The 18345-nt window shown below is 39.4% G+C and overlaps 1 protein-coding gene across 1 annotated transcript; it reads right to left on the bottom strand.

Moving 5' to 3' along the window:
- Positions 1-1084: 1084 nt before the first annotated feature.
- On the bottom strand, positions 1085-3328 carry LOC129762362 (putative carbonic anhydrase 3). The gene is made up of 2 exons (XM_055760581.1): positions 2766-3328; positions 1085-2710 (listed from the first exon to the last, which is right to left on the bottom strand). The coding sequence occupies exons 1-2, from the start codon at positions 3028-3030 to the stop codon at positions 2043-2045; spliced, it is 933 nt and encodes a 310-aa protein (XP_055616556.1). The 5' UTR covers positions 3031-3328; the 3' UTR covers positions 1085-2042.
- Between the last annotated feature and the right edge of the window lie 15017 nt (positions 3329-18345).

The following is an 18345-nucleotide window of genomic DNA, read 5'->3' as shown; positions in this document are numbered from 1 at the left end:
TCTTCAGTGCCTCATTCAAACGCTGACGGGGAAATATAAGCATCGGAGGAAGAAACTGACGAAGCCATTATAGCAATAGTGGTAACACCTTTCTCACCGGATGATTTTCCAGGAACCTGCCGTACACCTTTTTCATCCAACACTTTTATACCCCTGGTAGGAACCTGAAAGCATTAAATTCAGTCACATCAAAAAACTCAATTTCACTTGCAGTTGCCTCACCGTACTAAATCCCGTTTCATCAGCGTTCCAAATTCTGCTCGGAGGAAATTCATTGTTCTCATGGACATTCCGAAGAAGATCGAAAAAATCATTTACACTGACTCTGTTGAAACATTTCAGACGAGCTATGGATGTTGGCTCTGGTTTCCGAACTGACAATTCCGGATGTCGTTTCAAGAAATGATAAAGCCAATCGCGTCCAGCCAGCTCAGTTTTATGACAAAAAGGATGCTTAATACGCTTTCGCTCGGCCTGCTGGTAGGCAATATTTCTGATGTCATAACGGGTCAGTCCGCATCCGAATCTGCTCACTTCCACAATATGTTCAACAAGTTCTTGTTCCTGAGCGCTATCAAAAACAGGAGAAAAATTTCCAAGAGGCGGAAGCTGTAACTTTGATCCGCTAGCTTCGATGTATCGTGACAGTGTTCTACGAGGAATCTGATACGCCTTCGAAGCATATCTTCTAGAAAACCCTCGTAACACTGCGCTTACCGCTTTAGATAAATCCTCTGCCGTCCAAGATCGCCGAATGGTTTTCCGGATATATTTTCGAGCCATGTTTGTTGTCGAACTGACTGCACAGATGAATTTCACTTCGATGATTTTGTTTACATAAAGTGCCGACCAGTGCTGGCAGATTTTCGGATTTCATATTTCTCAGTTTGTTTTATGGATTGAAGATTTTCATTAATCTTTATAATTTAAGTGTTTTAGCATTGTAACAACGTAGTTTATTTAAAGTTTTTGGACATACAGCAAGAATATGGGTGAAAAAAATAATATTGATTTTTTAGATATCATCTTTGTAGAAAAAAGTCTGAGAGTTTTTTCTAAAATGATTTGGTCACACTGACAGTGAGTATGCAAGACAGTAAGTTCGTTTTCCTTCACCGTAGAGGGGCGATTTGTCCGATTTTGGTTTGTTTGAGAAATTGAACTTTAAACATTCGTTTATTCATGCTTAATGAAAAGCCCTGTTCATTTTTGAGGAGGTAATGAAGTTTGCCAATTAAAGCTAATGCTGAAATGCTCGAAAAACCTTACGGCAGAAGCGGCAAAAGTTGCATGAAATGAAGCAGTTTTTTTTATATATTACAATTTCATGAAATTAGATGAGAGTTTTTGCGCTACAGTACATTTAATTATATTAACAATAAAAAATGAACCTACTATAACAGGAAAATCCTATCTGGTACTCCGTTTTCCATAGTTATCATTGTGGCGCGTTTTATCATCTGGGTGCGTCTTACCCTTAGTTCCCCTAATGATACACGGATGGCGATAGACAGCCGTTGAGGCGTCTCTCCATTTTAGTGAGAATCGGCAGTAAAAAAAATACTTCCCGGAAAAGTACAGTCTAATATCATTTTAGTACGACGTGAATCACCATTTGACAGGCGTGGGGCAAAATGTACTAAAATCATACATACGTCAGATTCAGTGACAAACCAAATAATCAAGTCGCAGATTCAAGAATAATGTCGCCGTTAGATGCATGACGCGACACACAAGATACAAACAAAACCGACGGTTCTCAAAACAACCTTTCCTCTCTATGCTATCAGTCTACTTATTTACTTTCGGAGAAAAAAATTCCTGCAATGTCTTCCAACAACTGTCCGGTCATGGAACGACCATAAAGCAATCAAGACCAATCAATCCGATGTTTATGGGACCTGCAAAGTCGGAATACTCGGCTTATCTCTGTTTGTTCCCCATCAGTGTCTCGGTGGTTATCATAATGAGGCTGAAAATTTCATATTCCAATCCTATAATTATCGGTTCAGACCATTGAATGCAGAGCACAATCGCACAATCTATGATCTAAAAAAAGAATCCCACAATAGGACGAGAGCTGCGCCGATAGTGAGTGCGATAGCGGCGGGATTTCGCACGCGTCCCGTCCCGTTCAAGGTCCAATCCGTATCGTCGACTAGAACCAACACTCGGGCATTTAGCGATTGGATGGTTCGGTAGTTCGCCAGCATTGGCTTATCGTCCAGATCGTGGAGGGTTTGGAATTCCTGCAGTTGATCGAGGGAGATCGGCAGGGAGGCGGGAAATACCGTCCAAATGACAGACTCCGCGCAAACCGGCGTGGTAAGGGATCCCTCGTAGCGGAAGTACACCTGGGGATCCGTGGGAAGTAATTCGGCGAGGCGAAGCTGCTCACGGAACGGAGTTAGGATGTCGATGCTTCGATGCAGCGGTTCCGCTGCAGCGAGGATAGTCCTAATCGCAGGGTTTGGTAGTTCGTGGACGTGGAAGAGGACGGCTAGTACGGCTATACCGGCCTTTTCGGTAGAAGCTTTCTCGATCGAGCTGTACTTGGAATGCCTATGAACTAGGTGCAGCTCGAGGGCGTAACGGGTACCCTCGATAGTGTGTTCCGAACTCCAGTGGAAGTGGAACTGTTCGAGGATGTATTTGTTACGGAGGCCACCTCCGAGTATGGCGGGCATTGAATCTCCCAGTGTTATCTGAGCTGTAATATCAAATATTTAATATTCTTGTGGTAGTGGTAGGACTGGTGTTGTTACCTGTATGTCCAGTGTTCACAATCGAGGCATTCTGCAGCAATTGGTCGTAACCGAGGAACATCAACTCTGGGTATATTCCTTTAACAGCAGCTTTGTAACTCAGATCAATCGGAGACTGCCTCCGACCGCTATCACACACACCCTCCCAGTGCTCTGGCGGTCCGATGTTGCCATCTGGGTCAGGTGTGGGATAGCGCCATGAGTCGGCTAGGCAGAGATAGGCCAACAGTGGCGATAAGAGTGCAACGACTACAAAGTTTAACATAATCAATCATGCGCCACAGCGCACCCGAGAATTGTTACGGCTTAGTTCGGGTTGTAATTTATGTCCGGCTTACTTCAACTGCCAATCGGCATTGGTCGTAAGCCCCTATTGGCTCGTTGATTTTTATTGACGTAGTTTGGCACCACCGTTGTAATCCATCATAATTGAGAGGATTACAGATGTCAGTGATAAGGTATCGGGAATGCAGCAAGCAACGTGTGTGCACAAGTTCGCCCTCTAATTAGCCACTTTATTTATTACCAACTACGTGTCGAGCGTATCTTATTCATACTTGGAGTGAATAGAATTGCTTTACAACTGAGCTTAGCCGATCCTATGTCAACATGTTATATACAATCGACGGGCATTGTGTTGTTGTTCTGTTACTTATCACAGACAATCGATAATTGAGAGAAATCTCCCAAACGGGAAGCACCAAAACAATCCTATCCCAGTGCCATGAGATTCGCCAAGAATTTTGCGGGGCAATGGGATGGTAGTGATTGATTAGCGATGTGTCACTTTGACACATGTGTGACAGTGGAAGGTGGCTTCCACTTGATTGGGCGTTTGTTTTGATAATTTCAATGAATATTTATGTTTTTCGATTTTTTATCATTTCCCTATCGTTGTCATCGTTAATCAAATCAGTCGCGTTTTTATTTTCGCCATTCGATGAATGCCAACAAAGATGGTTCGATGGCACGTGAATGAGTCGATTGCGTCAGTACGATATGGATGACTATGGGAATTTTTCTTTTAGGAAAAGGAAAATTGAATTTATCATTACTAACTGAATAAATATCTCTCAGAGTACATTTTGATAGATGCTAGCATATGCCGGATTGAAGCATCGTTGAAATTGTTAGAACATTATTTTTCTTCGTTAGAATATATAAAAAACCCTGCCACGCTTTGCTGTGGCACATTGTGGTTGCATGGTTGAGTTGAATTTTTTATTTTTTTATGTTGTAACAACAATCCTAGATGTGTTTGGTTGTTTTGTATATTGTATCATATTTTGAGCTCAGTCGGTTCCGTATTTTTCGACGCGTACACAAACGAACAGAATATTTTTATATATATAGAGATGATCAACATAGAGCATTTGGATATTTTGAATATTTTAAAATACGGGGCTCGCCAAATCAGACAAAGAAAAGTACGGGGTGTTGAGTAGCTGCACCGGAATCCATCAGGAGATGATAAAGGATCATATTTGATGAAAAAAAAAATGTTTTGGGCTCTGATCACGTTCAACTGGTTTCAATCTGAAAAGCACACTACTGAGAAAGATTCTCGTGACTCTATTTGAAAGATGGAAAAATTTGGTACTGAATACAGTAGTAAAACATTTAAATTAGTGGAATTAAGTAACACTTTAGAAGTAAAAATCCAAAAATTTGGCGTTTTCCTAGACGTTTTTATTAATTTTCTCTCAAAAAACGTATGATACACTCGGTTGTTTCCATGAACCAAATAAAGGTGCTCTAACCGCTGTACAATTCGTTGTTTGACACACGACTTCGATATATTTTGAAAATTTTCTGATGAGCTTTCAATCAGAATCTTCACAAACTACGATTTTTGCTCTAGTGGGGTTTCCACGGCATACTTGATCATCATGTGCAACCATGTTCCTAACCTGGCGCTTACGAACAATAACAAAACTTCATTGCTTCAAGTAGGTTGAAATAAACATTCAGAATATTACCTGACGAATGTGAAGCACGAGATAGCAGCTGCTTTACCGACGTTCGGGTTGCTTGGATACGATCTGTGGTTGTAAACATTTGTTCGCAACGGTTAGCCGATTAGCGATTTTGACATATCGTCTAACCTTCTTTTCGATTGACTTGGGTTCTAGTTGAATGTCTGTCATGGAGTCACACTCTACTGAAGACCGTGTAATTGTCTAGGCCAAGGATTCCCAAAGTGCTCATCAAAATTAAGATGAAATATTTAAAGACTTAATTCTTGAAAAGGGGTCTCTTCCTCAAAAAAGTTTATGAATCCCTGGTATAGGCCGACTGGTTTTGCAAACTTGCGTTGTGTAAACTCGGTATAACCGATACGGCCGATTTGTAAAAGAACTAGGCATTAGTCATGTGTTAACTAGCGTATATACATCATCATATATCCCATATTTCCCATCCCATATTTTGGGCGTAGGTGATATACATACATGACAAATGCTTGCGAATAAGTTCAACGTGCATCTATTGACAATAGTCGTTGTCAATGTATATACGATTTACTACAGGCAAAACAAAAAAAAAAAAAGAATGGCAGAAAGGCTATCATTATTTTTCAATCTCACGAACCGCCAGTTGTATATATGACATCATTTACAGTATGCACAAAAGAGTTTATCCACCCCCAAACGGATACTACGATTTAAGTGTGTTTTACAGAGTTATAGTGTGTATTCTGCAACTTTCTCGACTGACAACATTATGCCTAGCTGTCATTTGGTGCTCTTGAAATTTTTGGTGCTCAAAATTTCAGTTTCGTGTTCAAAATTGGAAGTCATTTTGCAACAAATGCCCAAAAACGCACAAATTTCGATCAGAATCAAATGAACATCACAAAACTGGCAAAAGCTTCATTGATTTTGCCGATATTGTCCAGCTTCACAAGATACGGTCGCTAGGATTGTGCAGATGTACAAAAAGCGTGGTTCTATCGCACCAGCTAAGCGATCGGGGCGTCCTTCAAAGACACCTGGCCGAATTGATAGAGCTATCGTGAAGAAGCCGAAGCTGGACCGGGGACAATCAGCTCCTAAAATTGCAAAACAGATTGAAAGCGTGTTTTCCAATCAACTGACATCACAATTCGTACGGAATCGTTTTCATAAGAAAGGTCTTAAGGGCAGAGTAGCACCTAGTAGTAGACGCCATGGTTGTCCACAAAAATAAAAAAACAGGAAGTGGGTTATATCTGTGGTATAACCGCTAGGTTGACGTAGGACTATCATCGATTTAGTGATCATTTGTTTGAAGTTGAAACTAAATCCATTCTGACTGAGTGAATAAATGAATATTTGGAAGACTTCGAAAAGGAGAGCGATACGTTGGAGGCACAAGGTTTTATGCATCCAATATTGGATACGAAAATATTCTACTGATGGAGAAGAATAATCTTCAGAAACTTTCCTGTTAATTGCACTTGATTGAAGAATCACAAAACGAAAGGCATTGGATCGCAGTATTATATGGATAGAAAACATTAAAATAAACTCTTTCGCTTGAATGTAATTTTCAATTCCAAGGGGAACTGGCAAATTATTTTACATCAACGATAACATCTTTCCAGATAACCGCTCGATAACCACCAAACGAAAAGAGTTGCGCGTGTGTATATGTGAGTGTGGCGGCTACTCCGATGCCTCAATCGGAACCAATTTTCGATGCTGGTACTTTCTTGGTCGCCTTTTCAGTGGCATCACTCCCCTCCTGATGGATTCCCTTCTGACCTAAGCTGCACGAACAGGCTCTTGGTGACACGGTTCATCAGCGCTTTCAAGATGAACGAAGTTAGTTTCCCCACAACAGCGAAAACATGCTCCAATCGCCGTTCAATTATTACTGAGTGGATTTCCGTGCGGCGCTCGCTTGTATACCGATTGGTGATTTCAATAGCCTGTTTTGAAAGCAATTCTAAGACTATTGAAACAAGTTTTTGAATCAAAAAGTAACAAACATACAACGCGTAGACATTTTATCTTTTGAATGATGTGTTTATCATACCATCTTGTTCAGTTATTTAGGAGATATCAACGCTCAAAATCTCGGTCTCTAGTGTAACGCTTTCGTTTTCGAAACTTTGACTTTACATTCCGGTATAGAAATGAAAGACGTAGTCCTACAACAAAAGATTCAAGTGAACCCAGGATCACATTTCATGGACCAGTGATGCCTGGAATAAGGTGATTTGGTGAATCATTACAAGAAAATGGCGGCGAACCTGTGAAGGTTTGAGAAGGAGTGTTTACGGCCTATAGTCAAGCATGCCGATAGTGAGTTCTTTACCAACATTGATTTTTTAGCCAACTGAGCATGACATTTTTTCCTGCAGGTAGTGTCATGGGGTGGGATGGCTACATCTGGCGTTGGAGAACTTGAGTTCATCGATGGAATCATGACCAAGGAGGTTTATTTGGATATTTTGAAGCGAAAACTACCAGCGTCTACACAAAAACTAAAGTTAGGGCGCAGATAACGTACGGACGGAAGCCCGAAGCACACCTCAAAGCTGGTTTCGCATCGGTTCAGGGAAAAACGTATCGAGGTTAAGGAGTGGTCAGCACAGTCTTCCGACCTTAATTCGATCAAGCATCTCTGGTGAATTTTGAATGTTAGGCTCTAGGAGCAATTCAGCAATTTGAAATAGGAATTAAATAGGAAAATAGTAATTAAAATAGGAATTATTGAATTGACTTTTAGTGGGAGGGAAGTATAAATATTTTGAATCTGTTCCGATGAGATTCGAACTCCGATTGTTTGAGTGATAAGCTACAGCTATCTCACACGGCTAACTTCAATAAATCTTAGAGCAGTGCCCTAAGTTATGAAAATATGTGAAGAAAAAAATTTCATTAAAATTTTACCAACTTAAAGCTGCTTTCGGACCTACGGATCTGGTAGAAGTTAGTTTGCCCCCTAAAACACCATATTACCACCAGATGTCGACACTGTTCATGCGACATCGTGGGTCTTGATATGTCATGTCAATATATGTCATTTGCTACAGTATGTAATACAATTTTTCGCAGTACTATATTGGTTCATTTTATATGTTCATGTGACATACAAACTGCATCAGACTGATATACATATGTAATTTCGTATAAATTCATTTTACGATAGTGTATATCGATGCGTGTTACTCCGAACTGAGACTTAATTTGTAGTGATAATAAAAAGGAGTTTTTCACATTTGATACGATTTTAGATGCAAACAATGTATTTTTTGATCGACATTATATATGATTTTGATTCGACCTTACTTCATATGCGGCTTAGAACATGTCGAGTTATGCGATTTAATTTTTGCTGGGTGGTATCAGATCTGTCCGTAAAACGACCACTGCCCAGCAAACATTAAATCGTATAACTTAGAATATTCTAAGTCGTAATGGGATCGAATCACAATCGTATAATGTCGATCAAAATATACATATTGAATATCATATATCGCATAGAATGCGATCACAGATAAAGTCGTAATTCATAATTCGGTATAACAGGCATCGGTTTTATGACATAAACTATCGTAAAATCGATCTAACCGATATCATATATGTATGTCGGGCAGGTGAAGTTTATAAACATGTAATTTGAATCATTGTAAAACTGCGAAAAATCGTATTACTTACGTAGTTACGTATTAATCGTATTACGTAACTGAGAACATATCACATCAAATTGTGAATTTGACAGATCATGTTTCCTCTCCTCCTTCTTCTTAAATGGCACTAACGCTTTTTTTTATACCCTCCACTCACCCCCATCTCGAAGAAACTCTAGCTTGAGCATCCTAGAGTTAGGCTCCATTTGATTTGAAAACAGATAACAATAGATGGAATAATGAGACAATGTTAGTAGGAGGAGGCAGGAGGCGAGCGGACAGAATTAGAAGTACACTGATAATGGGATCCCAGTGAAAATATTATTTCTTTTAAGGGATCCAATATTAATTAAAACAATATTTAAAATATGAGTAACGAAAAACACAATATATATATACTGGTAAACGTATTAACAAAATAGAATAGACACATAAAAGTTTACTGTATTGTTGTGGTTGATTGCTTTTCATATTATGAATTCATGTATTTCTGACTTAAAATATAGTTTCAGTTTATTTTTGAAGTGATCGCAACGTGTTATCATTCGTATTTCTGGTGGTAGAACGTAATAAAGAATGCGCCTTTGACCAATGCACGATGTTGCCTGACTACGCATTACATTATGAGCTTGCCGTGTGTGCATTATGTCCATGGTTCATTGTAGGTATTATAATGTTATGATGATTATTATTATCATTTATCACATTGTGAACGAGTTTACTAATCTCAAAATCGCGCAGCCCGATGAGTGGCAGTACACAATGAGAGTCGTTTGAATACAACTCCAGGGTAGGATGCAGATTCGGTAGCTTGTATATTGCCCTCCAACAACGATTTTGTAACACTTGCAGTCTCTTGAGCCTTGTTTTGCATGCATGCCCCCATACTAAAATGCCGTATTGTAGTTGTGAATGGATGCATGCGAAATAGAAGTTTATAAGGGCTTTTTGGTGCACAAATGAGGACACTCTCTGCAAGACACCGCAGAGCGAAGATATTTTGTTTTCTAAACAATTTATTTGGTACGTCCAGGATAAGTTACAAAACTAGGTGGACACAAAGATATTTGAAGTTTGGGACCTTGTCGATAGATACATTTAGAATTTTGGGCTCTGGACAAGTAATGATTTTTTTCCTTGGTGAGTGAAATAGCATGTATTAAGTTTTTTTTTAGATTAAGTGATAACAAGTTAACCCGGAAATATTCACTGAGGTAGCTAGGTCATTTTCCATTAGTGAGACTACTGATCTCGAGTCACAGCATGGATAAAATAATGCTGTGTCATCCGCAAACAGTCTGGCTGTTCCTTTCATAGGCAGGTTTCCTATGTCATTGACGTACATTAGGAATAGTATAGGCCCAATGTTACTATCTTGAGGTATGCCAATATTTATTGGACTTAGGGTACTTTTACCATCGCTAAGGGTTACATATTGATGTCTACCGGAGAGATAACTACTGACAAGGTCGTTCGCTATCCCACGTATTCCATAAATATTGAGCTTTTTTAGCAATATTTGGTGATCTATTGTATCAAATGCCTTCTTGAGATCTTGAAATAGGCCACCAACAATCATTTTATGATCTATCCCATCAATTAGCTCATCTAAAAGCTCAGTGATGGCAGTTGAAGTGCTACACCCACGTCTAAATCCGTACTGAAACTTGTAGAGAACGTTATTTTTATTCCAAAAATCAAGCAATCGATTCACAAGCAGTTTCTCAAATATTTTGTTGAAAATCGATAGTGTTGAAATCGGTCGATAGTTGCTTGGATATGTGAAGTCACCGGCTTTGAGAACTGGTACAACTCTAGCAATTTTCAAGGAATGTGGATAGCTTCCATAATGCTTTCAATATTGAACATTTGTGAGCAGATTCTAGAAAAGGCAATATGATTTTTCTTTATGAGACTTGTTGGAATGTTATCAGGCCCACAACCCTTTTGACGAAGAACTACGTCTTTCATTTAGGGTGCCAAATCAGAAAACAGGTCACGTTTTGATGAAATAAAGTTAACGTTAATAACTATTTTTGCCGCGAACGGATTTTGGCGATTTACCTACCAAACGAATCGGAAATTTATCTCTAAGATTTGTTTGATATGCTATACATTACAATCCCATAGTCTATATATGATTTAAATTGATGAAAATTGGAAGCATTCCCATTTCCTCATACATTTGTTCTGTCCATTTCTGTGCTTTCCCGAACAGAGCTGTCACTAACGAGCAACGAAGGGGAAATCGCAAGATATAAAGTCTCCGTGAACAAAGGAAAAGAAGAAGAACGAAGGGGAATATTTGCCTAGAGTATAAACAGTGGATCTCGCTGAGGCAAACTTTCATTCTTCGTGAGGAAATCGATTGAACAACATCGTTGCTGGGCGAGCTGGACGGCGAGGGATCGAATGCCTTTCTCAAGGCAATGGAGGTGAAGGAGTAATATTATGGATAAAGTAATGTTTTCCAAGGGCCCTTTTGAAGGTTAGAAACGAATGAACTGAAGAAGTTTAAAGTCTCAAGCAAGGAAGGAAGTCAAACTTTCAGTATCGTTCTGTATTCAGAGCAATATCGCTTGTTCTTCCTTGTTTTGCGTCATCACATGTCATCATATGTTTTGCGTCATCACACGTTTCGGATTGAGCTGTGAAGGCGACCAAATTACTCACTCGCTGATGTCTCTGGCATTGCAGTCATCGCATGAACCTTACGCTAGGGTATTGGTAATGAATCTCTGCTGATGCAAATATTCAGCCTTCTTCCAAGCAGTTAACATTGTTTGTTTTATGTCATCAATGCATTGAACTGACGCTACACTGAAAGAAATAATTAGTAAATATGACCAATTCTTTGGTACATTTTACCAATTCTCGAGTCATTTTCTACCCTACTAATTATTAGTATATTTTACGAAAAAAAATTGGTAGGTGGAAAACTCTGATTTGTTAGTCCAAAGTTGGATCTAAATCGACTCAACAAAAGCGATTCGTCCGTTCAATAATGGCAGATTCATTGGTAAAACATCAGTGAAAGTCTTGTTCTTTATTTGTAAGGGATCTAATAATCAATCATTAATTCAAAACCTCTATCTTCCTCGAGTCTCGTCTCTGGGCTGCGTTTGCTTCTGGTGTGGACCGCTCGTCACTCTGTGATTGGGCTGTTTCCAACCAAACATTCCTGCGATGTGGAACTCGAAGCTGGTATTAAAAATGACGAAGAAAAAAGGGAGCGATGAACAATGTGTATATTAGTTTTTTTTAAATACTCATAAAACTTCTATTTGAAGTTTATGTTGATTACAGGGTGATATTCACGGTCTACAACTATATCACCCAATAAACAAAACGTGCACTCACCTCTAGCTGTGCACCAGGTCGAATGACGGTATCAGGAACAATCATCTATCCGAATGTTACGAGCTACTACTGGTACTAGAAACTACCAGTTCCTACCAGTTCCTTTATGCTACTGCTACGACCTTTTGTTTGGTTCTAGCCTCCCTGATGATCGCATATAACTTTTAAAAACAATCTAAAAGAGAAAACAAGGATAATTATTTTGTGCATCGCATCTGACACCAGTTTTGAAATGCGTGGATTGAAATTAATGTTTCTTCCCGGTGGAAACATGGAGATAGTCTCTCGACCGAAGAGACGGATGTATGTTTCAATCCAATAAAAACAACATACTTACTCGGAATTGCAAATTGCTTCCGTGCAATTATGTTGCTCTGAATATTTTTCTACGGTTAGATGCTAAAAAAGAAAGAAATTCATATATAATGAATCATATCCAAGTGTTTACCTCCGAATCGCTTTGTTTCCACTAAAGAAATGGGGATTGCACACACACAATTACTAGGAATAAAAACATACAAGGTAACTTATGGTCTGAAGTAAATTGTACGAATCTTTGGTAGGGATGTGCATCGAATCTGACATCAGTTTTACAAAATTTTGGTAATAACGGGTGTTAAATAAAAAATGAGAATTTTTTCAATCACATATAAAAAAAATATTTTTTTTTCATCGATTTCATTATTTTTTATTAATAACATTCTGTATTTTCTTCAAAAAAATGTCAGTGAATGTTTGAGTAAGGGCCGTGGTCTGCTGTTCGACGCAACGTTGTCGCGATGCTCTCACAAGAACGTTGTACGGCACTTACGTCCATTTTCCGGATACAATTCCGGATTCTTGTAGTCAGTTACTTCGTGTCCTTGGCCCTCCAATTGTTTTTATACACTAGGGCACTGTGTGAGCCAAAGAAATCCTCTATTGGGCGGCACTGGGGCAAGTTTGTTGGATTACGATCTTTCGGCACGAACGGTATCTTTTTGTCCTCAAGATACGCCAGCGTCTTCTTGGCGTAATGGGAAGACGCCTTGTCCGGCCAGAAGACGTACTTCCCATCCGCGTGATGCTCGTTCAGGAACGGCAGCAGGATTTTATCGAGGCACTCTTCTCGATAGATTTGTTGGTTGATTGCCAGACCGCTCGGCTTAAACCAAGGCTTTGAAATGCCCCGGTCGGCAATGGCGATGTACAACATAGCCTTTTTTCAAACTTGTGCTTGAACTTGTATTTCACTTCAGGCGGTGTGGATGACTTGTCGCTGGAGTAGTAATTATCATTTCCTGGAATATGCGTTTTGGACAGCGGAAAATAGCTTTCGTCGTCCAGAACGAAAGACGTCCCGCGGTATTTTTTGGTCATCCACAGACACTGTGATTTAACCGTCTCAATCTGCTCCTCCGTGTACTCCGGCGACCTCGTCTTCTTCCTGCAGACGATTCCTTCCATCTTGAGGGTCCGATGGATCAATACGCTGGAGCAACCATATTTCCGACCGGCGTCACGCAGGTCGGTTGCGTCCTTGTTGTCAAACAGCTTCTTTAACGATGTCTTCCTCCGCTCTACATTCAGGGAACCCAGGATACGATATACCGTACTGACAGGTACATTTTCTTTCTTAAAATGTGCCACCGTGAACTTTTTTCCTTGCTGGAAATGCGTTTCGTAGAACCGTACAATGCGTTCGCGGAGCACGTGCTGTTTCGACGCCATCTTTGCTTTGACTAAATTCAAACTAGCAAAATCAAACACGCCTACTGTTTCTAGGGAGCCCAAAGAGCAATTTTCTTGGAGAAAGAAAATTTTACGCTCTTTATTTGAGTTACTGAAAGGTATTGAAAAAAATCTCATTTTTTATTTAACACCCGTTATGTACAAAAAATGTGTACATTTTACCAATGCTCCGACTACTAAAGATTTGGTAGTTGCGTTTACTAAAGTATTTCTTCAGTGTATGGTGAAGCAGATGTTAAGGTTGTGCACCAAAAAATTATTTGGGGAATACCAAGTCATTCAATAAGTTATATTAAGTTATTCATTCTGCTTTCAACTAGGATTGCATTTGCGCGAATCTTGGTCATAATGAAGCAGCGCTACTCTTTTCGAGATTGTTGAGATTAACAGATAGAGTTCATTTCGTTTATTTAGTCATCAAGAAAGTAAATGTCGTTCTGAAATGTTGTATGTGATTTGATTTCGCTTGCCAGTAGCAAAACATTCTCCACTAAGGATGACAGCTGCGCTTATCTCGAGCATGTATTTTTCTGCGAGCACAAGAATGAATCATCAAACAATTATCGTCAACTGATTCTACAATAAAAAACATATTTCAGGGCGACCAAACTGGTAGAATAGTTATTTTAAAATTTTCGTAGCATTATAAAATAATATCCGCAGTTATAAACAAGCGACTTGAATTAAACTACAACATAGTTCTACATCAACAATGCGGTCGTGTCTTGAACACAACCTCTTATATTTTTTGCTATTCAACTGATTTACGATCATAATTACCTCATTCTGGTTTGACGGATACAAGAAAATCGCTTCTTAAGAAACTTGGTCGTCTCAGCGTAGTTTAGATTTCTATGCCAAAAAACTGCATCCTGAGTGGAAAGCAATAGAATTCGCGTGACCACAGTGCAAGTGTTGGAAGCAATTTTTGACGAAATGTCCTCCCAACAATAATGGGGATCGAACCCAAACACCCGGTATGGTATGTGCGACGACAAACATGATGTTGATGTTTCTTTGTCTTTTCAAGGCTTTTCAACATTTATATCTCATTTACGAATATTTTCCGACATTTGATTTTTTCTATGTCCGTATTAATTCGTAGACTTGTACGACAATAGTTTTTGTTACACTTTTATTCTTTACTGTATTTTCCCAAGTCCATCTAATGTGCGTTTTAGGTGTAGAACAATTAGACAGATAGTGGCTCTTCATCTTTAATCTTCCTCAAGATTCCCGCGGAACCCTCGCCATCTTGGTCTTGCCCATCATGAGTTGTTGAGCTGTAGTGACTTCTCAACCATTTCCGTACGCCAACTGAAACAGTTGGGGGATTGTCAAACGGTATGTTATGGGCGGTCAACCAGAGTGGCCTTGCGTAAGCTAGGTGCAGTTATCTTCATCTTTATTGTCCTTTTTTACGAACTATTACTCGGGAACGGTTTCGAATTCAATTGATGCGATTGAATAAAGCACTGCGTGAAAAATAGCCACAATACGATCAGAACTCACGTTACCAATCCTGTTGAAACAACTTGAAAAAACTAAAATGGGATGTCAGTCTTCCGAAAAATACTTACACATGTCCACGCGATGTGAAAATTCCATGTTTTTGTTTGAATTCGAACATGAGTTGAATGTCTATCCCCAACACGAACAATGATACACAAACATAGACATGTGAAAACAAACACGATGTTTATAATTCAAGAACATCATTTACAAACATATCACCCGATGTCGCAGTATTCATTGCTTTCGTTTCGTTTCTTTTCATACACGGAAAGAAATTATTCATCCCAAAACATTTCTTCGTAGAATACTTTTTCACAGAAACGAACTTGAAATTTAGTTCGCATTTCAAAAATTGCACGAACTAAGAGGCTATAAGTTCATGCACCAAAATATATATTTTTATTGAGGCTCATATGGCGTCAGCCTAACGGGGCCGGGAGTTCAATATTTTGACAATGTTTGCTTACAACTATTTATTTATTTATTTATTATTCGAAACCATCCGACAATAAGTCTTAATGGTAAAAAAAAAGGAACTTAGATTGGGAAAAGCCGCCTTGAGCAAACGTTAAATTCGAACTCAAAGCGGCATAAAAACCCAATATCTTTTCACAATGGTATACAAAATAAAATGTCATAAAAACTAGGCGAATAACAAAGATGGATAACAATTATGACAATACTATACTACGCATACATTTCACAGTTGCACACAAAATATTCTAAAAGGACAATAAATTTCCACGACGATTATATTCTAACGCCATCTGACGAATAGGTTCTTGAAGACCATAATTAGTGCGATGCGCATCAACCCGTAGCAGATGTTGGTTCCGTCGAGGCCGAAGAGGGCAGTACAGCTGAAGTCGCGACAGAACAGCAGGGCAATCAAAGCATCCCGATAGGATTTTATGGACGGTCTTAACGGTAATATCCTTGCGTCGCTGCTCGAGAGGAGCTATGCCAACTAGCTGACAAAGATCCTCATAAGGTGGCAAATTATCATAATTTCTCCAAGGCAGCATGCGGCAAATTCTACGAATGAAGCACTTTTGTATCCTTTCAATTCGAAGTATCCAGTACTCATAATGCGGATTCCAAACAACACAGCTTGTCTCAAGGATGGAACGAACTAATGAGCAATAGAGAGTTCGTAAAGTGCCAGGATCGCAAAATTCTCTACCGATTCGAAAGATTGTTCCGAGCTGACGGTACGCTTTATTGATGATGAATGTATAATGTTGTCTAAACGACATTGGGCTGTCCAAAACAACACCTAGGTCCGTCACGTTATCACTTCGTTGGAGTGACGAGTCATTAATGCTGTAATCGAAAACTATTGGTTGTTTTTTTCGGGTAAAACTGATAACAGTGCATTTCCGAATGCTGATTGTCATATGATTAAAGCTGCACCATTCCGCAAATAAATCAATCAAGCTTTGAAGTCTCAAACAGTCTCTGGTGGTCTCAATTGGCAGATAAATTTTTACGTCGTCAGCGTAGCATAACCTTGTTCCATGAGGCAATAGTCGGGTGATGTCGTTAACGAACAGCGAGAATAGCAAAGGTCCTAAAATGCTACCTTGCGGTACCTTGTGGAACCATTCTGGAACCACCTCGATTGGGAGGAACCCACTCTCACGGAAATTTTGCGACCGCGTAGATATGTGCTTAGCCACGAAAGCAAACTAGATGATGCTCCTAATTTGTTGAGTTTGGCAAGCAAAATTCCATGATCAACACGATCAAATGCCGCTTTCAGATCGGTACTATGTTAGTAATATGTAACCGATTACTTGCGGTTGGCTCGAGGTTAGTATTACAAGTGTTCTCATAATTGGGATGTTGCAGTCTTCAGTGCTCTGTACGTGTGTCCGACGTGGGATACTTCCTATTGGGATGCAGCTGACCGTTAATCAGCAACGACCCCCTAGTCTGCACCCCATATCTAGCGTGGTGCGTCTTTTTCGACTCGAGGAATCAGGGATAGAATGATCACTAGCCGGCGCAATCATCAGCTCGTGTAGAGTTGTCATGAGCGGTACAACCTTTGGCTCTTGTTGAATCATCAGTGGACTGCACAACCTTCGGCCCGTGTATCTGTAAAGAGTGTGTGTATGTATTGCCGCGACTAAGTAAAAGTTTATAGATCGTTCATGCACATTTTGCAAGTCTGATTAGAAAGATCTGCAAGTCTCTGAATAGAAAGAAGCTTGCTATTTTTTTTGCGTGCATGTTGGCAATTAAAGTCTTGGGAGCCGACTGCATAGCGGGCGACGTCGTACAAATGCTGACCAAAAAAATAAATACCCAAAAATTAGTTTTAGATGCAACCTTCAGCGGCACACAGCAGAACCAGCAGAGAAATTTCAGCGGCTAAAACACACCATTAATTTCTCGATGTTATCACAAACTAAATGAAGGAAAAAACTAAAAGCTACACTTACACTGCACTACGTATGCTATGTGTGCATGCGATTGCATCATCCTTTCTTCTCCTCTTCTTCTGAATAATTCAATTTTAGTACATGTTCAAATAGCTAATAATAGCGAATGTTACATGAATTCAATATATAAATTGATGCGTGCACTAAATAATGATATCAAATGTGAAAAACTCTCATATCAATCGATGTTTATTTTGTTCAGAACAGAAAAAGAGATTTATTTTATTTGCCCAATATTTTTGATGAAGCACCCATTGTCATGAAAGGAAAGCATTTTTTTCCATGTCAACATACCAACACACCACGCGTTGAGTGGTGGTGGTGTGGTGTCCGATTCGCTTCTTCTACTCTACGCACTGCCGGTGCTTGGGGTGAAAATGCAAGAGAAACTGTACACCAACATTCGAACATCATGTGAAACATTGGGATTAAACATCGTATGTCCAAACATACCACGAATACAAACATGTCACATTTTCTAACATAGGTACGAAAAACTCATGTTTGTACTCAAACACAAAACTGTGAACAGCAGCGTGGACATGTTTATTCCGGACGCAGTGTTTTTTGTGAAATATGGAAGACTGTGGGATGTTATACTCACCTCGCAGTTCGATTATTGTTTTTTCCTTTTGATGGCACCTGATCTGGCTGATCAGCAGTTACGCTTATATGAAGACATCGAAAATGCCTTGATTTGTGGATAGTCGGAGATTGTTACCGTAACGGTATTTGAGCTAAGCCGAAAAGATGGGGAGGGTGTAACCAGCGATAAACGTTGCTTAGAGTGGTTCACTTGTATTCATTTTTCTTAACAACGCACGTTTTTATTTTCTTAATATCAGTTCAATTATTTTACAAGTATCTCAATAAATAAAAGGACGGTCATCAGAAAAAGTAGAAGAACATG

Source organism: Toxorhynchites rutilus, chromosome 1, assembly GCF_029784135.1.
Source record: "Toxorhynchites rutilus septentrionalis strain SRP chromosome 1, ASM2978413v1, whole genome shotgun sequence".
In the NCBI taxonomy this organism is placed as follows: Eukaryota; Metazoa; Arthropoda; class Insecta; order Diptera; family Culicidae; genus Toxorhynchites; species Toxorhynchites rutilus.
The sequence above is the reverse complement of the archived record's forward strand: the minus strand, read 5'-3'. Positions and strand labels throughout refer to the sequence as shown.